Source organism: Peromyscus maniculatus, chromosome 8, assembly GCF_049852395.1.
Source record: "Peromyscus maniculatus bairdii isolate BWxNUB_F1_BW_parent chromosome 8, HU_Pman_BW_mat_3.1, whole genome shotgun sequence".
Taxonomy (NCBI): domain Eukaryota; kingdom Metazoa; phylum Chordata; class Mammalia; order Rodentia; family Cricetidae; genus Peromyscus; species Peromyscus maniculatus.
The window spans coordinates 51,908,520-51,930,229 of NC_134859.1; the positions used below are offsets into that span (position 1 = coordinate 51,908,520).

General features: G+C 47.8%; 1 protein-coding gene across 1 annotated transcript in view; it reads left to right on the forward strand.

Annotated features, from left to right (window-relative positions):
- The window catches only part of Myh13 (myosin heavy chain 13), a 49,015-nt gene that overhangs the window by 13,140 nt on the left and 14,165 nt on the right, over window positions 1–21,710 (forward strand). The window contains exons 12-27 of the mRNA XM_006973508.4: window positions 350–499; window positions 602–772; window positions 1,409–1,718; window positions 4,000–4,073; window positions 4,176–4,263; window positions 6,692–6,809; window positions 7,582–7,705; window positions 8,671–8,807; window positions 9,387–9,642; window positions 11,664–11,906; window positions 14,334–14,510; window positions 15,508–15,653; window positions 15,775–15,865; window positions 16,634–17,023; window positions 21,133–21,259; window positions 21,350–21,468. Of these exons, the coding sequence (XP_006973570.3) occupies window positions 350–499; window positions 602–772; window positions 1,409–1,718; window positions 4,000–4,073; window positions 4,176–4,263; window positions 6,692–6,809; window positions 7,582–7,705; window positions 8,671–8,807; window positions 9,387–9,642; window positions 11,664–11,906; window positions 14,334–14,510; window positions 15,508–15,653; window positions 15,775–15,865; window positions 16,634–17,023; window positions 21,133–21,259; window positions 21,350–21,468 (2,721 nt within the window). The remainder of the gene's footprint in view (window positions 1–349; window positions 500–601; window positions 773–1,408; window positions 1,719–3,999; window positions 4,074–4,175; window positions 4,264–6,691; window positions 6,810–7,581; window positions 7,706–8,670; window positions 8,808–9,386; window positions 9,643–11,663; window positions 11,907–14,333; window positions 14,511–15,507; window positions 15,654–15,774; window positions 15,866–16,633; window positions 17,024–21,132; window positions 21,260–21,349; window positions 21,469–21,710) is intronic.

A 21,710-nucleotide genomic window follows, 5' to 3' on the forward strand; every position in this document is an offset into this window, starting at 1 on the left:
TTTTCACTTTCAACCTGAGATTCAGACCACTGTCTTTTGATCCCAATTCCAAATTCTATCAAGAAACATTAACTCTGATTGAATGAAGGATGGCCAGGGCTGTCATGTGTCTTAACCATGGAGGTTAAGAAACCATGTTTTTAGTGGAATTGTTCTTAGAGAAAGGAGAATATCATGAGCTAGACAGATGTCTCAAGAAATATTTAATAAGATGCTAAATGATGTGAAATTGTCAACATGCAGCTACTTTGGACCATCATGATGTCAATTTCATGCTTCAACTTAATGCAACCAATGAGTGTGGAATAATGATCTAATATGAATATTAAGCTGGTGGTCTGTTCTTAAGGTGACCAACTCCGTGGGCGCCCTGGCCAAAGCTGTCTATGAGAAGATGTTCCTGTGGATGGTCACCCGCATCAACCAGCAGCTGGATACCAAGCAGCCCAGGCAGTACTTCATTGGGGTCTTGGACATCGCTGGCTTTGAGATCTTTGATGTGAGTTATTTGGGCAAATGACTGGCTTACTCTGCTTAGCTCTGTTTCCAAATTCACTCACAGGGATTTTTCAGACTTAAATTATTTTGTTTCTGTACCCAGTTCAACAGCCTGGAGCAGCTGTGCATCAACTTCACCAATGAGAAATTGCAACAGTTTTTCAACCACCACATGTTCGTGCTGGAGCAGGAGGAGTACAAGAAGGAGGGCATCGAGTGGGAGTTCATCGACTTTGGGATGGACCTGGCCGCCTGCATCGAGCTCATTGAGAAGGTAGGGATGTTTCTCCTTTCCTCCATGGTATGCACCCCCACTTCACTCCCCTACTTCTTATCTGCTCATAGATGGGCGTCTCTAATCCCTCTCCCCTTCAGATAGCATCCCCTTTGCGGAGAGGATAAGCCTGGAAAGAGGGAGACTCGGAAAACACTCAGAACTGTTGTCACACCTAAGGTGGTGCCTGAGTGGTTAAAATACAAGATGACAACCATGTCAGTGGAATCCCAGCATGCATAGTGTGACATGATCCAAAATTCAAAGAGGAGAGACCAGGGACAGTAGCGTTCTTAGTGGGAAGTTACTGTGAAAACAAGGGATGACATTAACTTTTAAAAAGGACTTCCATGCTGGGCATGCTGGTACATCCTGTTATCCCAACACCTGGGAATCTGAAACAGGGGCATCACTAGTTTTAGACTAATCTATCCAGCAAGATCCCATTCTTGGTATCGATCACCATTCTGTTACCGAATCAAATATACCAGGATCCTTGTTATCACAACTCACATGCCTGCGCTCTTAACACCATGGTGGTGGCACCAAAGGATTTCTCTTTGCTTTCTCCAATCATGGAGCTACTGGCATGGCCTCTTAACTGTAAAGACACCATCCCTGTCATCCTCCTTCTAGCCAATGGGTATCTTCTCCATCCTGGAAGAGGAGTGCATGTTCCCCAAGGCAACAGACACCTCCTTCAAGAACAAGCTGTATGACCAGCACCTGGGAAAGTCCAACAACTTCCAGAAGCCCAAGCCTGCCAAAGGCAAGGCCGAGGCCCACTTCTCGCTGGTGCATTACGCGGGGACCGTGGACTACAACATCGCCGGCTGGCTGGACAAGAACAAGGACCCCCTGAATGAGACCGTGGTGGGGCTGTACCAGAAGTCTTCCCTGAAGCTGTTGTCCTTCCTCTTTTCCAACTATGCTGGTGCAGAGGCAGGTGAGATGCTTTTTCCCACGTGGAAAGCTCTGTGTAATTACACCCTACAGCCGCTCATAGATAAAACAGCCCAACACGAGCTTCAGGCTCTCGCCTCCATTTTTCTTCCTCATATTCCCAATGTTCCTCTTAAAACAGTGAGCTCCATGGAGATAAACTGGACTCTAAACTGGGTAAACTGGACAAGGTAGTCAATACTTTATTGTTTAATGGTTTTTTTAAACCTAAGATATAGTAGAAATACAATAAAATTAGTACTTAAAAAGTTCAGTGGGTTTTTTTGAATGTTTATAATATTGAGCAATCATCACTACTATCTAGTTTAAATATATCTTAATCACCCCTATAATCCATATGCAATCTCTCACCATTCCTGTCCCTAAGTCCTGGTTACCTCTGATCTACCCTCTGTGTCTATGGATTATCTGCTCAAAGTTGGCCAGGGTATCTGTCACCTCACTTAGGGATAATACCAAGACTTTAATTTAAGTTCCCAAGTGGTTAGGGCTTGGGGAATTCCCTACATAGCTGGGGCTGGCTTGAACCTGGTTTGGCCTTTTCTGGAAATTTCAGAAGAATGGAATCAGATGTGATAAGGTCCTTCACTCAGGCTTGATGTTTTTAAGGTTTGTGCATGCTGCAGCAAGTATTACTTCTGGATTCCTTTCTACAAACAATAATATCTCACTGCAGGGATAGTCTTCACTTTGTCTCTGCCTTCTCAGTGGGTATTTGGGCCATCTCCATTTTCTGGCTGGGGCTCCAGTAAATGTGCATATGCAGATTTCTATGTTATCTGTTGTCATCTCCATGAATATACACCTAGGAATGACAATGCAGGGTCACAAGTGTCTTAGCGTCTTTCTAGTTGGTGCCATAGACATGCAGTAGCCATGCTTGTTTGAGACAGGGTCTCACTTTGTAGTTCAAGGTAGCCTAGGATTCAGTATGTGGCCCAGAACACCCCAAACTTGCAATCCTCCTGCCTCAAACTCCCAAGTACTAGGATGCCGGAATGTGCTGTCACAGACAGCCCCTATGTGTAATCGTTTGGGCTACATATCCAAACGATTACACATAGGGGCTGTTGTCCCCAAAGTAGCCACACAACAGATGGCACCAATTCCCAAGGTTCCCAATCCATTCACACTCAGTATACTGATAGGTGTGGCACATTAAACAATTGCCCCAGATACAATTTTAAAGTATTGACTATTTAAGTGCATACATTTATTATTTAGTTTCTTTGATTTTAAAATGCATGCAGGATTCAGTAGACAATGACATAATTTTAAAAAGTCAATGTCTAGTTACACTTTGGGCAGAGAATTATAATAAATGAGCAGAGGTTAAACTCGAATGATGGAATGATTTTCTTTGACTCTGACCAGGGTGCCTCTGTCTCCTAAGGTAGCCTCCCTTAGAGACAACGTGAAGACGTTATTAAAGAAGCTGTGGGTGGATATGTGTCTGAGAAAAGGCTTTCTGCCCTTTCCTCCCTGACCCAAATATACATTCCCGCCAGCCCCTGGGGACAGGAGAATGAGGAAAAGAGAGAGAATACCCCCCCCCCGAGGTGAATCATGATTAAATTTCAGAGGCTAAATAGAAAACAGAGCCGTGCTGTAGAACTGGACCAAACAGCACTGACTTCAAACTGAGACAAGTACTGGCTTGTTTCTCCCAGAAAACAAAAGGAAAACGAAAACAGACTATAGGATTTTCTTGAAAAAAAAATATATATATAGTTTTGTTACTTTCAGTTTCTTCCTCATGAAGGCAGATGCCAGGATACTGAGGCCTATTCCTATGATCCCAGCCCTGGGGGAGTGGAGGCAGAAGGATTGCTGCAAGTTCAAAGCCAGCAAGACGTGGTCTCAAAATAGCAAGACGCGGTCTCGAAAATCCAAAAATAATTAACTGATAATAAAAGGAGTGAGCATGAGAGAGACGCCAATCATGGAGAAGGAATGTCTCAACCCATTTGATTAGATGTCAATTCAAGTCCCGCAGGGAAGGATTGTCCTTCTACACTAAGAGTGTGTATTATGCTACCAGCTACATGTCACCGCATCCCACCCCAGCCCATTAGCACGGCGATAAAGCTGAGTGTCCCCAAATCTGAGTGGCTTAGGCATATGCTGAGAACAGTCCAACAGAACTTGGGCTCTTTGGGCCAATGCAGCCAACACTCCTGTCTCGGGGCTGGAGATGCAGTCACAGCCGCCTCTCTGGGCCCCCTGCGCTGCACCTGACCCCGGCTCTGTGTATCACTCTGCAGGTGACTCTGCAGGAGGCAAGAAGGCTGGGAAGAAGAAGGGCTCCTCTTTCCAGACTGTGTCAGCTGTGTTCAGGGTATGTGGTTTCTGTCTTGGGACTTTCCTCGGGCGCTTGTTTCTCTGCCCAGTGAAATGGCGTGTGCTAAGAGAAATGTGCTCGCTTTGGTCTGCGTTCCAGGAAAATTTAAACAAACTGATGACCAACTTAAGGAGCACCCACCCTCACTTTGTACGATGCCTGATTCCCAACGAGACCAAGACTCCTGGTGAGTAACAACCCTGGCTAGCCATTATTTGAAGAGAGCAGGACTCTCATGGAGTTACAGCTGTGACCTAACTTGGGCCTGACGGGCTCCGTACCCCATGCTAGGGTTTTGATCCTGTTACTTGCTTCACTCAATTGTACATTTTGTGAAGTAGAAGTGACTGTTTTCTATATTTTTACAAATAAAGAAATGGAGGCATGTTAGGTCTCAAGAAATTCCTTTTCCCAGCCGGGCGGTGGTGGCGCACGCCTTTAATCCCAGCACTCGGGAGGCAGAGCCAGGCGGATCTCTGTGAGTTCGAGGTCAGCCTGGGCTACCAAGTGAGCTCCAGGAAAGGCGCAAAGCTACACAGAGAAACCCTGTCTCAAAAAAAAAAAAAAAAAAAAAAAAGAAAGAAAGAAATTCCTTCTCCCAAAGTCTAGCCTTTAGACAAAGGCCAGCATTCCCTGGCTTGCTAAAAGGAGTCATTCTCTTTATCTCTGGCCAAAGGGACCTATGGCTCTTCCATTAACCTATGCCCCAGGTGCCTATTTAACATATCAAAGTGGACAGCTGGCTACCAGTCTCTCCCAGGGGCGCTGGCCAATACCTGTTACAGAGAGTCCTGGCTCCTCTCAGCACTTCTCACCCCGCCCACTACCCTTAACTTCTCCAGCACCTGAACCTCACCCCCCCCTTCAGCTTTTAGGGCGCCTATAGAACCCAGCCAATGGGCCACCTGTCCTCTTGGTCTCTTGTGTTCCCAGGTATTTTCTTCTCCCCACACTCTCTTTTCTTCCTTCCTCTCTCGGTCTTGCCCTCTCCTCTCCTGGCCTGGTGCAGTCTGCCAGCCATGTTCAGTTCGGACCACTCCAGATGCCTGAGGCTATTCCCTCCCCATTCCAGATGCCTGAGGCTATGCTCTCCCTCTTATCTACAATAAATCTCCTCAACTCACACCTGGGAGCATTGTGTCCTCAGTTTTTCACTTTTCAAGGTACAGGAGGTCCCCCTTTCATGCAGTTGGTAAAAAACACCGTTGGTTTTTGAACCAGTAGGAATCACATTCATGGACTGAAATATCTTGTGCCTCATTAATATGCATAATCATAATGTTTTGTAGATCTGCTAAAATTAAAAATCAGTGGCTACACTAAGAAGAAATGTGAAAAATGAAAAATATAAACCAAAAATAATGCATGTTATAAAATCAAGAGAAATGAATACCAATAAGTTTTTTAAAGAAATAAGAAAGTTTATTTGTATATTTAAATTTTTTCTGTAATATAGCCATGAAGTAGAAATGTCAGGAGTTTTCCAAAAGGAGTATTTCATTTTGTGACAAAGCTGGAAGAGAAACTCTAACAGCATCCTTGGATCATGAGCGTCTTAAGAGTCATTGAAATGGATTTTCTATTCAAAATATCAGTAAAATAGAGCCATTACCATCAAAAAGGAAAAAAAAAAAGTGTGGGAAGAGGGAGAGGACCAGACAAATGTCTAAGGTTTCCTTCCAAGATCCTTCTGGAATACTAATAGATATATTTCCTCCTTGGTCTTAACCAATCTTTCTGCAGGGAATCCCCATCCGGTGGACCTTTGGGCCGCCATGGCAGTTTTCTGTGTCCACACTGTCTGGTGTCGTAGCTGCCAGCAGCACAGAGTTTGGCTTAAGGCAACTAAGATGAATCCTTGTTGTTAATCAATGTCGCACGTCGATGATAATCGTTGTAGTGGGAGGGGCTACAGCGCCAGTCAAGTTGTGAAAACTGTTATAAGGATCTCTCTTTGGAGCAAGCAGGAAAGCCTGTAGGGACTCTAGAAATTTCTATAAGACAGCCTTAGCTGTACCCTCTCTAGCAACTTAGGGTGCTTACAGTGAGAAATCACCACAGCCATTGTATCTCTCCTTTAACCCTCTGGCCAGGCTGGTTACCAAGAGTGGCCAATGGCATCTCTGCCATAGGCCTCTCTTGTCCCACTGGCCCCACACTTTCTACCCAGCCCCTGCTTCCTGAGGCAGGTGCTGAGCAAATGGCCACCAGCCCCCACACTGAGCCTCCCACCCTACTGTGGATTTTGTTTCTTATCTGGCTCCTCAGGCTCTGCACATTTGACATTTTCACCTCAGCAGAGATGGGAAAGAAGACTCTTCAGGTTGTCTAACAAGAAGCCCCAGGGCCTTTCCACACACCCCTGCCTTTTCTTTGGAGCCTAGTTAAGACAGGGCCTCTGGCAGAATAAAGATCTCCTTCCTATGGCCTTGGGGTGCTGGAGTCTCCCAGAAGACTGGGCCATCTCCTCTGTGATGCTTACACAAGTCGTAGTCATCCCGCTTAGTGCTGATCTCAGCACACTCAAGTCTAAGTTCATGGTGCCTTAGGTCACCAAAGACAAATCATGAAAAGCCACCCACGTCCCACCCCTCCCCGTGCTTTCCCCCCCCCAGGTGTGATGGACCACTACTTGGTCATGCATCAGCTGCGCTGTAACGGGGTCCTGGAGGGCATTCGGATCTGCAGAAAAGGATTCCCCAGCCGGATCCTCTATGCCGACTTCAAACAGCGGTAGGTCACCTCTTCCGTGTGTTTATCTTCTCTAAGGACAACTTTCGCACACACACCCCATCCAAAGCACCCTTGGCCTCAACAGTTGGTACACTAACAAGCCTCTCGGGCTTTCTGGACTTCATTGTGCCAGAAGGATCCCCCTACGTCCACAGTGAGTCTTGGAATGGACCCTAACTGATCTATCAGTCGTAGTCAGACCTAGCCGGACTGTCACTCTAAAGAAGGATGTCTCATTGTGGTGGACATCTGGAATTAGATGGTCCTTTGTATAGAGATTCTCTGTACATTAGAGGATCCTAGCCACATCTCTGGCCTCTACCCAAAGATGTTCACAGCAAGCCACACACCACATTCCTGTGTTGTGACCATCGTAAATACTAGGCACTACCTGGTGTTCCCTAGAAGCCAAATCTTCCAGTGGAGATCCACTGTACTAGAACACCTCTTTCCTTCTAGAAGTCCAGACCCCTTGAGAGGTAGGAGGAATGAGGTCTCTGAGCTGCAGCTAAATCCAAAGCTCTTCCAGGTCAGATAAGAACCATTTCCTCTGAAGGCAAATTTTCTGAGAAGTGTGCTCAGCCCATCTCCCTTCCTCCATGCTCTCTCCCTCCACCACACCCTAGAGCCCACCCCTGGACTTCTCTCCCCCGCCCCCCAGACTAGCAGCACGGTACTCACCATCTTAAGACTTGAGCAGAAGGTTCTAGAAGGTCTGGTCTCAGGTACAAGGCCATTATGAGGGATCAAAACCATTGTCTCTTCTCCCCAGGTACCGGATCCTTAACGCCAGTGCCATCCCAGAAGGGCAGTTCATTGACAGCAAGAATGCCTCTGAGAAGCTCCTCAACTCCATCGATGTGGACCGGGAGCAGTTCCGGTTCGGCCATACCAAGGTGAGAACAGACGGCCTGGAGACTCCCTCAACCCTGGCAGCTAGTCAGCCAATCAGAGGGAAGGGTCTTGTGTCTGGTCAACTTGACCAACCTTGTCTCACAGCCCAGGCAGACTGTGGACAGCCCTGGGACTGTGGCTGGGGGCTCTGGCTCTGTGCTGATGTTGAAGAGGCAAGAATCCTATGTTAGAAAATGAAGCAGCAAGCAGGGGACTCTGGTGTCCTAGACAGGGGGAAAAAGAGGCTCAGAGTACATAGAATGTAGGGCAGACTCCAGGGTCTTGACTTGAGAAGGGTAATTCCAATCAATGGAAGGACTTCTAGTCAGTGTGTGTGTGTGTCCTGTGCACAGCCATCCAGACAAATTTCACTGACTCATCACAATAACTGATGTGGGAGTTGATAAGGAGGAATGCGTAATTCATTGAGTCCTTGGGAGGCCAAAGAAGCAAAGGTCCCAGGAGGCCAAGGGCACACTAAATCCTCAAGGCCACTTGGACAGATAAATCGGCTGAGAAGTAGGGAATGCCAAAGGCTAGTTTCCATCTTAGCCTGACTCTGAAGCCAGGCTCCTGAGAAAGAAGAGCCTGGGCTCCTAGCTGCTCCAGAGGGAGCTCCTGCTGGGGACAGTGGGACACTGGGGGCAACAGGTCTGAGGGTGTGACAGAGCCCAGGAGGTGGGAGACAGATCCATCTGTGACTATCTCTGAATCTGGGCACAATTGTGCCCCATGGTTACTTTCCCGGCTTGTCTTGACTGCCATGACGCAGAACTAGTTCAGGTGGTTGATTGACCTATGTGAGAGCACACTACAGTAGCCCAAGAGGTGCAGATGCAGAGACCTAAGCCCCTGGAAAGTGAGGCCTGGAAGCACTCCGGGCTGGAGCTGGGAAGAAACAGGTTCCATCAGGAGGCTGATGGAACGCCGCTGAGGAGGACGCCGCCTGGTCTCTCCTTTCACACAGGTGTTCTTCAAAGCGGGGCTCCTGGGGCTTCTGGAGGAGATGAGAGATGAGAAGCTGGTGACCCTGATGACGCGCACGCAGGCCGTGTGCAGGGGCTACCTGATGAGGGTGGAGTTCAAGAAGATGATGGAGAGAAGGTAAGGCGGAGTCTCACCTCCCTCACCCCACCCCTCCGACCCACCAGCCCGTCATCACTTCCTGCTCTGGGTCTTTGAATATTCATGTACTCTTTCTGAACACTCGTTTACTCCTTCTGAATGTTCTTGCGCTCCTTCGTTCGCTCATGCAATCAGTCATTCGTCCAGCATTGATTGAGCAGCCGCCCCGTGCCCTGGGGATAACGGAAACAAACCCAGGAGTTCACAGAGGCACGGGAGAGCAGACACATGCGTGGAACACTCCAATACTCAGACAAGGGGATTGTTAGAATTATAGGCAGGCAAAGAAGGACCTGGTACAAATAAGCCTGGTTGAGATATTGGAGTTGGCACGAAGGGTTCAGCCTTCTTTCCTCCCAACCTTTTCATGCTGTGTCCTGTGCCCCTCATTCACAGGCCTACTCTGGTTCCAGGTCTGCAAAGCTTAGGCATACCCCCTTCTCCCCAGCTGAGAAAGATGGAGACTCTAGAACCTGTGGGGGGTGGGTGTGGGGGTTTAAGTGAAAAATGAGCTGGAAAACGCTGTGGGTAACTAATCCGAGTTCTGTGGGTGCACAGGGAGTCCATCTTCTGCATCCAGTACAACGTCCGCTCCTTCATGAACGTCAAGCACTGGCCCTGGATGAACCTGTTCTTCAAGATCAAGCCCCTACTGAAGAGCGCGGAGGCTGAGAAGGAGATGGCCACCATGAAGGAGGACTTTGAACGGGCCAAGGAAGAACTGGCTAGATCTGAGGCTCGCCGGAAGGAGCTGGAGGAGAAAATGGTCTCCCTGCTGCAGGAAAAAAATGACCTCCAGTTGCAAGTCCAGTCTGTAAGTTTTCTTCTACCTGAGAGAGCAAAACAAGACTCCCAGGACAGTGAAGGAGCAGGGAGGGAGGGCCCCATGAGCTGTCTATTTAAGAGGCAGTGGTGCCACCCAGTGGTCACACAGAGTATTGCAGGACTACCCTGTCAGAAGTAGGGCTGGCCCTGGCTTCCCCAGAAAACAGGTTGGCAGAGTAAACTTCTCCAGTCTCTTCTCTGCTTTCCACAGCATATTTTGCCATGAGCATGAAGGATAAGAGTGTGTAATTATAATGAAAATTTGTCAGAAGCAGGGTATGATGTATCTCATGCCTACTCAGAAGTCTAAGGCAGGAGGATTGCCATGAGTTCAAGTCTAACCTGGGCTACATAGTGAGATCTAAGATGCCTAGGCAATGATGTCAGATCCTGTCTTAACAAAATACAAAAAAAGGCCTGTCAAAAGTGCACATCTTAGGCTGGAGGTGGTGGCACATGCCTTTAATCCCAATACTCGGGAGGCAGAAGCAAGCAAATCTTTAAGTTCGAGGCCAGCCTGGTCTACAGAGTGAGTTCCAGGAGAGCCAGGGCTACACAGAGAAACCCTGTCTTGGGAAAAAAAGTGCAGGCCTTGGGGCTGGAAGGGTGGCTCAGTGGATACAAACATTTATTGTTCTTACAGAAGACCAGGGTTCTGTTCCCCGCACCCTCATGGTGGATCACAACCACCTATAACTCCAGTTCTAGGGGATCCAGCTACTTCTGACCTCCTTGTACACTAGGTACACACGAGGTGCACATACATACATGCATGCAGGTAAAACATTCACTCATACACATAGAATATTTTTTAAAAGTTTAAAATGCACACTTTTAAAAAAAGTACAAGTAAAAATAAATCATTAAAATTAAATAACCCAATTGGAAACAGAAAGTAATTTTCCACATATGATTTTCAATAATATGATTATGCTCTGAAAAGTGCTTTAGAGAATTCATTTTTTATCAAAGAAATGGGGGGAAACGGAGCCACATTTGCAGGTCACAATATTCTGGTATCATACTTGTCTCCTTTCCACAAAATTTATACTTTTTCTCTTAATAAATCCTCAGAGACGGTGTGTCTCACCTCACATGGACAGAGTTTCGTGCTCTCACTTACACTTGCCCCATGGATAGAGTGCTCTTCAGAGAGCATCACCTCCCAGGCTCAGAGGACAGGAGGTCCAAGAACCTGCTGGGTTGACCTCTCAGATGCCCCCACTTGTTAGCAGTGTGCCCTCAATCCAGTTCATTCTCTTTCTGTCTTCATTTTCCCATCAGTAAATGAACATCATAACAGCACTCACGGTGGATGGTTGTCAGGGAGTCAGGGGCTTGACGCCATGTCAAGTGCCCAGCATGTGCTTGGGTGTAGAGAGGCTCAGAAAGCATCAGCATGGACTCCTCCTGGTCTCTTTCCATCCACTTCCCTGTACTGTGTGTCTAGTGCTTAAATACTCTACAAGGGGAAGGTGGCAGCTGATTTAGCTCGAGAACATAATTAGCCAATCTCATCCACATCCACAATACTTGCTACAGTCTTCCAGGCCATGGACTTACTCAGTCACCTATTCGTGTGTGTTTCTAATTTCCTATTCTGTGGCTTGAGGAAGCACAGCTGAGATCAGGTGGACAGGCCCCTTCTATTGAAAGTTAACATGTAGTAGAGTTTTGAGAACATGAATCCGCTTTGTGTAGCCGGGAGTACATGGGTCACATGGTTTTTGACTGGTGGAACAAAGAAATGCTCCGATACCACATCCATCAACAGTTAGAGGCCTTCTTGTTTACGACGAGCCTGTGACTCCATGAGAGCCTTTGTGTCAAACGATAGCCTCAGTGGTTAAGAACACATAAGTGACACACGTGTCAATGCCTGTGTGCACGGGCACCCACCCGAACCACTCTTTGGCTCAGCTGCGGTGCGGGCTTTTAGAGGGTCAGACCCTTTCTTCCCAGGGTTTACAAAGCGACTGACCAGAGCTTCCGGTGAACCGGCTCTTGCAGGAAACAGAAAATCTGATGGATGCCGAGGAACGGTGTGAGGGTCTCATCAAAAGCAAGATCCAGCTGGAGGCGAAGGTCAAGGAGCTGAATGAGAGGCTGGAGGAGGAGGAGGAGACGAATTCGGAACTGGTTGCCAAGAAGAGGAATCTGGAAGACAAGTGCTCCTCCCTCAAAAGAGACATCGACGACCTGGAGTTGACCCTGACCAAGGTTGAGAAGGAAAAGCACGCCACAGAGAACAAGGTGAGTGCGCGGAATGCTCTTCACAGGCTCTCAGCCAGTCCTCACTCATCGTCTACATGTGAGAGGCAGGAACTGGGGCCAGCCTGGTCTACATAACAAGCAGCTGGCCCCTTTGGTCCCTCTTCCTTGACCTCTACTCCACAGGCTCTCCTCAGCTCTTCCTGGGAGTGTTGCTAACTTGTATATTCCTTGACAACAAGGATGTCATGCTAGTCTTTGTCTCTCATGTACCAAGTGCAGGGAAAGCCACCAAAAATGCCAACAAGTCAGGCGGATGATGAAGGAGGCAGAAAACTGGATATCAGCGAGAGTTGAACGAAAGTGGGATACAGGGATCCTCATGTGTTATTGGAAGGATGTAGAGGAAGCCAGTTGGCATTACCTAGTCCCATTAAGAATCTAGTGGCTGAAGAGACAGTTTAGTAGTTAAGAGCAGTGGCTGCTCTTCCAAAGGTGGTTTACAAGTCTGTGACTCCAGTCCTGGGGGATTTGATGCCCCTTTTCTTGACTCTGTGGGCATTGCACACACATGGTATACACAGATGCATACATGCAGGCAGAAACACCCATACATACAAAACAAAACTTTCCAGGAGTGGTGGTGCACACCCTTTAATCCCAGGACTCAGAAGGCTGAGGCAGGGGGATTTCTGTGAGTCTGGGACCAGCCTGGTCTACATAATAAGTTCCAGGAGAGCCAGAGCTACATCAAAACCCTGCATTAAAAAAAAAAAAAAGGGAAAGAAGGAAGCAGGGAGGAAGGAGAAGGAGGAGAAGGAAGGAAGGAAGGAAGGAAGGAATTTACATACCCTATGAGCCCATGATTCTGTTCTGGATGTAAAACCAAAGACATCTCCCATCATGACTTGGAGAACACACAAAAAGGTGCTTGCATATATAGGGACAATTGGAGAAGCTCTGCTTGGGACAGAGCTGGGGACCACATCCTAGGATGGAGAGGCAGAATGCAGTTGAGTCACACAGAGAGCACAGTCCACCATTGGGGGAGGGCACCAGGCTGGGTGAATCTGGCAACCAAGATGAATATGAAACACCCAGTGCTCAGTGGAGAGACGTGTAAGTAAGGGATGTGAGCAGTGTGATAACATTTACACATAGGGAAAGTACATGCACACAGCACAAAAATGTATGCTTGACAAGGGTCCTTAAAAGCTTGGCGTGATTCATTTAATAAGGGCTACCCATGAGGGGAGAGAAAGGCAGAAGTCTGCTGGGTGTGAGAGGACAATGACAGCTGACACTCAGAGTCAGTGATGGATTAACAATAGTAATGGAAACAGACAATAGGGAGGGTGGAGACTGTGGCCAATGCTGTCCACAGGCTGCCCATCTCACGGGTGGCAGCCATGACTCAGCCCCAGCACATGGTTGTCAGGTGGGAAGGTGAAGTCAGTGCTGCTGGAGGTTTGGCTTTCCACAAGAAGCCAAAAATCCAGATTTTATGTAGACTCTTATTTTCCAATGTTGATAAGGTTTCCAAAAAATAAAATGATAAATGAAATATATGTGAGGTTGGATTCAGGTCACAGGTGGGAGTTAGCAACCTCTCATCTGGAAGATGAGTCCAAGGGAGTTTCTGTTTGGTGCCTGAAGCTCTGTGCAAGGTGCCCAGGCCCCATGCTGCCAGCACATCTGGATTTTCTTGCCTCACACCTCAGGCCTCTCCCTCTCTTTCCTGCTTCGTCCTGAACCCCCCATCAGCCCGCCTGATAAATGCTTGGAGGTGTGTGATGAGTAAACACAGATTGATGTGTTGCCCTTCACACCGAGTGGATTTGCATTTTGATGGTGTCCTTCCTAGTGAAATATAGTGCACTCTGAAAGGAACAGTCCCACTGGAAGAAACTGGGACGCCGTGATAGGCCAGGGAGGAAGACGAGGGGACATGGAGAGCCTGGGCTGTAGTTCACTGGGCGGAGTAGTGCCCAGCAATGACAAGGCCCTGCACGTGATCCCAGAACCACGTATAACCAAACATGGCGGCTCATGCCTGCATCTCGGTATTCGGAAGGTAGAAGCGGGAAGGTGGGAAGTTTGAGATCACCCTGACTGACATCAAGTTTTGATGTCGTCACTTTAGGCCACTTGAGACCCTATCTCATAAAAACCTGCAAGGCTGCCGGTATGGTAGTGGTACGTGCCTTGTCTCGGCTGCTCAGCTACTTCAGAGGCCGAAGCAAGAAAATATCTTAAGCCTGGGAGTTTGGAACCAGCCTAGGAACTGTACAATTCCCAAAAATAAGATGAAATAAAATTAAAATAATTAAAAAAAAAAGACATTAAGAAAAGAACTGAGAAGCTACCTGTCCCTGAATGATATGGAGCTACAGAGACAGGAGGCCACCACAGTGCTTGTTGTTGGGATTAATTGTTTCAATATTAAATTAGTTGTTAATTTGCTCCCAGGTGAAGAATCTCTCTGAAGAAATGACAGCGCTTGAGGAAAACATTTCCAAACTGACGAAAGAAAAGAAATCTCTCCAGGAAGCCCATCAGCAGACGCTGGACGACCTGCAGGTTGAAGAAGATAAAGTCAACGGTCTCATCAAGATCAATGTCAAGCTGGAACAGCAGACTGATGACGTGAGAGCACGTGACCTCTGTGCTTTGCAAAGAAATGGGGGGGCAGGGGGCTGAGCAGGAACCAGCCTAGAGAGCTCAGACGCTGCAGTCAGAGCCTGAGTCCGGATTCCAGCTGTGCCCTGACCCTAGATACAAACATCTGAGGTGACAAGCGGGTCACATGACCTTGTGAGGCCTCAGTTCCCACTTATGAATTAGGGAGCAATACACATGGTTAGACTTCAGAGGACATCTAAGGAAAATGTTCAACATAATATTTTCAGAAAACCATAAACCGCTGCTGTCATGAGCATCCACTTGTAGACAGCTCAGGTTCAGAAACTTCTAATTCTTCTCTACAATGCTTAAAGCCTTGTTCTCAGGCAGGGGTGTAGCTCAGTGGTACAGCATGCATGAGGTCCTGACTTCCACCTGCAACACCTCAAAAACTACCATCACCGCGCCCCCAAAACTTCCATTTATGGCCAGGGAAAGGAACCTTCTTTTCTCCTTCATGATGAACTACTGTTCATGATGTAAGACCCAGGTTTCAAGTTAGCCATGTTTAGTCCCTATGGTAGCTAGACCTTTCGTAGGTCTCTAACAAGGCTAACACACAAGCAGGTGTGTTCCTTACTACATCCTTCTTTTCCTGAGCCCAGTCCTACACACACACTTGAGTTCCTTGCCTGACTGCCTTCAGGGCTGGGTGGTGTAGTTGGGGTGAGGCGTGACAAGCCTCCACAGCATCTGTCACAGAGTGTCCCCTTCTTCCTTTGGGAGATATGGCCTGGAACAAGCCAAGTGGGAATGGTCTGAAAAGAGGTACCAGAAGGTACCCCCACGATACTCACCCCCTAAGATAGAGAACAGAGAAGTGGAGGATGGAAGGCTGGCTCCCTTCCTCCCAGGGCTGGAGGCCACAGGGCATGGGGTGTGACTGATGGTGCCGGCTGATGTGGGTAAGCCTGCTTCCTCGGCCTTGTCCCAGCCAGCCTCTCCACCTGTGTCTTCCCAGCTCGAGGGCAGTTTGGAGCAGGAGAGGAAACTGAGGGCCGACCTGGAGAGGGTGAAGAGGAAGCTGGAAGGAGACCTGAAAATGGCCCAGGAGTCCATCATGGATCTGGAGAACGACAAGCAGCAAGTCGAAGAGAAACTGAAGAAGTAGGTGATGATTCCTGCTCTCTCCCCTCCGCTTGAGACCGAAAGCCGAGTGTGTCCCCCCCCCCCCCCCAAACAGCCCTTGTCTCACACTGTCTTGTTTCTTGGCTCTGTCTGCTTGCAGGAAGGAGTTTGAAATGAGTCAGTTACAAACCCGAATCGACGACGAGCAGGTCCTCAGTCTGCAGCTGCAGAAGAAGATTAAAGAACTGCAGGTGAAGACCTCGGGTCCCTCCTGGCCACAGAGGCTCCCTGCAAATGCCCCGTGTGCTCATCCGCGCTTGTCTCTTCTTGTTGACCGGAGCTGTTCTTCCTTTTTATCTTTTCTTTCCACTCCCCGCCTCAGCAGCATGCCACCACAGTGGGCCTTTCTCTGTAGTTTCTGAAATAAATATTTCAAATTTCCTAAGTGGCATTTAAGTATATATTCCCTTAAAAAGAATCAGAATGTGATCGAGAGGGCCAGTTATTGCTGGTCAAAGTGCACTGACCCCTGTCTTTAAGCCTAGGGCCCTCCCAGTCTTCTGAGAAGGAACTGGCAGTTTCAGGTGTTTATGGATCATTCAGGATCCCTTTGTTATGTGTTTAAGGATATACTGAAGTCCCAGAGAAAAGATATGGTATATATGCAAAAAAATTATCCACATTTCTTCATATTTTCACCATAAATCTTTTCATCCTAAATACAGAATGCAACTTATTCCTTTTAAATATCAGCATGTTCTGCAGGGCTTTCCATGGCAGACTTGCTACAGCATTGAGTTGCTGCTTAGCATCAGGACAAGCCCTCATTACAACTGATTGATCATTCCCCTGCTGACAGACACTTAGGCTGTTTCCAAATAACTGCTGATGGCCTTTTGTCCTCTGCTAAATCAGAACATATTCTCAACTTTGTGCTGCCTATCCCCATTCCTTTAGCACCTAGCCGCTCCTGGATTGTTCTCTACCCTGACAACCTTCAATTATGCCGACCCTTTCAGGCCCGGACAGAAGAGCTGGAGGAAGAAATTGAAGCAGAGCACACAGTCAGAGCCAAAATTGAGAAGCAGCGTTCAGACCTAGCCAGGGAACTGGAGGAGATCAGCGAGAGGCTGGAAGAAGCCAGTGGGGCCACTTCAGCCCAGATCGAGATGAACAAGAAGAGAGAGACTGAGTTCCAGAAGCTTCGCAGGGACCTGGAGGAGGCCACCCTGCAGCATGAAGCCACAGCAGCCACCCTGAGGAAAAAGCATGCGGACACCGTGGCGGAGCTTGGGGAGCAGATCGACAACCTGCAGCGGGTCAAGCAGAAGCTGGAGAAGGAGAAGAGCGAGCTGAAGATGGAGATTGACGACATGGCCAGCAACATTGAAACAGTCTCCAAGTCAAAGGTATGACTAACCCTTGTGGTCTGGGCAGTCACATCTTCCCACCCTGTGAGCAAGTGGAATTCGATGCACCAGACTCACTGCGTGTTCTAAACTGTTAGCTTTTCCCCTACTGACTTTTCCAACTCCTCAACTTCATTCAAGCTACAAGTCCTAATACCTGAGGCTATGGCAGCAAACTACCTTAGACTGGGTGATTTTATAAACAACAGAAGTGTTGCTTATGGTTTGGGAGCTGGGAAGTCTGAGATCAAGTGGCCAGCAGACTCAGTGTCTGGCCAGGGCTCACTTTCTGCTTCAAAGATGGTGCCTTCTCTCTACATCCTCCCATGTCAGAAGGAGCAAGGGAGCTAGCTCTCACCTCTTCATTTGTTTATTAGAGGCAGGGTATAACCGTGCAGCCCTGGGTAGCCTGGAACACTATGTAGACCAGGCTAGCTTCAAACTCAGAGATCTGCCTGGCTGTACCTTCAGAATGCCGGGGTTAAAGGTATATGCAAACACACCCATCTTCTCACCTCTTTTATAAAGACTCTCACCCCCTACGAAGGTGGGGACCTAATTGCTACTCACCCCCAGAGGCTAAGCTTACCTCTGGATTTATGGAGATTTAGTTTCAACTTATGAATCTGGGGGAAACACACACACACACACACACACAAAAAATACAGAGCAAAGTTGTTCCAACTTGGTTGAGTGGTCTGACACCAGTCAAGGTCATAGTATCCTTCCTGACTCTTCCCGTCCATCGGGTGTGTCCTAGAACTGAATCTATGGCTTAGTTAACACCCAGGCCTTGTGGTCATGGTTTCCCCATGCCCCCTTCCTACCCCACAGTGTTTATCACTGGGAGATACAGTCAATGTGAAACTAGCATTTGGGGTCACAGGCAGATGCAGGCCCTTGAGACAGATGAAAGAGTAGAACTGGAGGTCTTGAAGATAAAACACCAAGAGGCAAGAGGCGGGACAGATGGCTCAGAGGCTAAGAGTACGTGCTGCTTTTGCAGAGGATCCGAGTTCATTTCCCAGCACCCAAGTCTGGTGGCTCACAATTGCATACAAGCCCAGCTCCAGGAAGGCCTCCAATGGCATCTACACATATGTGCCCATATCCCGCACCGACACACAAATACACAAATAAAAATAAAATAAAATAATATTCCCACAGGGAAAGAAAGCAAGCACAAGTCAGACATGGTGGCGCATACCTGTAACCCCAGCGTTTGAGAGGCTGAGGCAGGGTCAAGAGTTCAAAGTCAGACTGTCATGGCAGTGTATTACTCTCATAACTTAAGAGGCAGAGGCAGGTGGATCTCTGTGAGTTGGAGGCTAGCCTGGTCTACATTGTGAGTTCCAGGACAACCAGAGCTGCATGGGCCAACCTGGGCTATATGAAACCTTGTCTCAAATAAAAATAAATAAATAAATAAATAAATAAATAAATAAATAAATAAATAAATAAATAAATAAGGAGGAGAGTAAGAGAGGGAAGGAGAGGATAGGAAGGAATAGTCACCCCTTAGTATATGCAGTGGATTGGCTCCAATACTTCCATGGATACCAAATCCATGGTGCAGGACCCCAATAGGATGGTATGAGAATATGGACCCATTCTCTCCCATTCACACCCTCCCATTTAAATCTTTTCCAACTCACACCTCCTCAGATAATGTAAATTCCCTGTAAATCATTATGTTCTGTTGATCCGGGAATAATGCCTGGAAGGAAAAGTCTGGGGTGTGGTCCCCTGCCATCCCACCACTTGGGAGACAGAGAAGGAAGGCTGCCATAAGTTCAAGGTCAGCCTTCGTCATAGTGAGTTCTAGGCCAGCCAGCTCTACACAGGGAGACCCTGTCTCAGAAAACCATAAACCTGAACCAAACTAAAGCCAAAACCATCTGCACATGCCAAGCACAGGTCATTTTGCTTTAGTATTTTCATTCCTTTGGATTTTTAAAAACGAGTTTTTTTTCCTAGGCAGCCCAGGTTGGCCCTGAGTCTCCTGCCTCAGCTCCCAAGTGCAAGTGCTAGGATTCATAGGCATGCACCACCACACACAGCTGTTTCCGTTGTTTAGATCTGCTGTGAGTTCAAGTGAAAGATGTGGTACCCAGAAGACTACGTGTACACAAAATTAGAGAAATGAAGCATCAAATGAACATTTATTTAGTTGCTTGTTTCTTTTTTGTTTGCTTTGAGATGATGGGGGACAAGCCTAGAACCTCACACATGCGGGGCCCAGATCCCTAGCCAGCACATTAATACAGATGTAAAAATAAGCAAGAAAAGGCACAGATTACTGAAGCCCGGAACACATGGCCTCCCCTCCCTACCTACATGGAACTTTCTAGGGCTCCTCACTCTCCCTGGGGCTCATACAAATGAAGGTGCTGACCCTTAAACCAAGCGGCCTCCCTGTGACTTCACACAAAATTCCCCTCAGAGAGCAGTCATGGCCTCCTTGATCTAAGAGCTGCCTTTGTCGAAGGATGCTCCAGGATGCACTTGGAACAGTTTGGATGGCTGGGCTCAGAGAAGGACCACTGACCCCAGTGAGGATGTGAGCCTCTCAAGGGGATCCCTAGAAGGTCAGGGGGTGTACCAGAGAGGAACAGGCAGTGAAGTCAGGGAAAAATGGGTCCTGTGGAACGCCATGTGTGTGTGTGTGTGTGTGTGTGTGTGTGTGTGTGTGTGTGTGTGTGTATTGCTTGAATTGAACACAGAGTCTTGCACACACTAGGCAAGTGTTCTGCCCCTGAGCTACCACCACAGTTCCCTTTGCCGTCTATTTTCTGGGTCTATTTCACGCAGGATTGATGTCTTTCTTCTGTGTTTTAAGACTTACTTTATTGGGGAGGGCATGTGTGTGCAGGTGCCCACAGAGACCAGAAAAGAGCACTGGACCCCCTGGAGCTGTCCTTCCAAGGGATTCTGAGCTGCCTGACAGGGGTGCCGGGAATCAAACTCCGGTCATTCTCTTAGTTCATTTTCTATTGCTGTAGTAAAACACCTGAGGCTTGGTACATTATAAAGAAAAGAGGTTTATTTAGCCCATAGTTCTGAAGATGTGACAGCATCTGTTTAGCTCAAGTAAGGACCTCATAGTAGATGATGGCACAGTGGTAGGAGCATTTGTTAGAGGAACTTAGACACCAGCCTATTTTACATCAGCTCATTTTCATGCTAACTAATCTAGTCTTTGGAGACCAGCATTAATCCCTTCAGAGACAACCCCAATGACCTAATTACCTCTCACTAGGCCCCACCTTTGAAAAACCTTCACCACCTCTTGATACCACCACACCACAGAGGCCACATCTCACCTCAGAGCCTCCTACTTCTGGAATGACTTTATGCTACTCTGTGCTCTCAGTTTCCAAGTCCAGCACTTGTACTTGCCTTATTTTTTTTAAGTTATTGTATCCTTTGAGTTTTCTATTTGAGAGTTGTCTTCCCTCTCAGATCCCGCCCCTGCTGGAATTCTTCCTTGTGCATCATCCTCAGATAGGTCCTGAGCTCCTTGAGGATCATCTTTGATCTAACACCTCTGCTTCTGCTGCTTCTGTCTCACACCTTCTGGTCTGAGGGAACGCATATGCTCACCTTATTCTATATTTCCTGGGGAGGGAAGAGAAGCGAGGTCTGAAATATGCACAGAGGTTTTGAACAAAGCGCATAACTACAGGCAGACCAGAGGCTGGAGTCACGACCCCCTCATCTCAAGAGCCACACCCCCAGGAACCACTGTAGTGTTGAAAGAAACACTGAAACATGAACATGGGGTTTGGGAATAGCGTCCATCTGGCATAGGCTTGCTTCTCCTCTACCGTGATCCCGGGGTTCCTGTGAGTGGCATCACATCAGAAACTGGTTTACTAATCACTAGATACATACCTAGCAGAGCTGACATTGCGAATTATTGTCCATTGAAGAGCAATCACACACAAAAATAAAGTCAATCCGAAATGATGATGACTCCTAAAGCCAAGCTCTATATGCTCGGTGTTTTCCTTTGGCCCAACAAGAAGCCAGACTATCAAAGCGTCCAGTTCCGGTACTGGACACCCGGCACCCACTCCTGCTTTCCCACTGACCTTTTCGTTTTTCAGAGTAACATAGAAAGGATGTGCCGGTCTGTCGAAGACCAATTTAATGAAATCAAAGCCAAGGATGACCAACAGACCCAGTTAATCCACGATCTGAACATGCAGAAGGCAAGGCTGCAGACCCAGAATGGTGAGGATGGCACACCTCCAGGGAGGGGCCAGTGGGGACGTGGGGGTTGGCAGCCAGGGACACTCACGTAGAGACACATCTGTTTGGCAGGGGAGCTGAGCCACCAGGTAGAAGAGAAGGAGTCTCTGGTTTCACAGCTAACCAAAAGCAAACAGGCCCTGACCCAGCAGCTGGAGGAGTTTAAGAGGCAGCTGGAGGAAGAGACCAAGGTAAGGTAGACTCTTTGGGGAACAGCTGCAGGATAGAACCTGCGAAGCCAAGTAATGTGACCCTCAGGTGAGGTTGACGGGAGGTGGGTTACAACCCTCAAGTGAGGCTGACAGAAGGTAGGCTGTGACCCTCAGATGAACCTAACGGGAGGTGGGCTGCGACCCTCAGGGGAAGCTGACAGGAGGTGGGCTGTGACTCTCAGGTGAGGCTGACAGGAGGTGGGTTCCTTATGGAGAACACT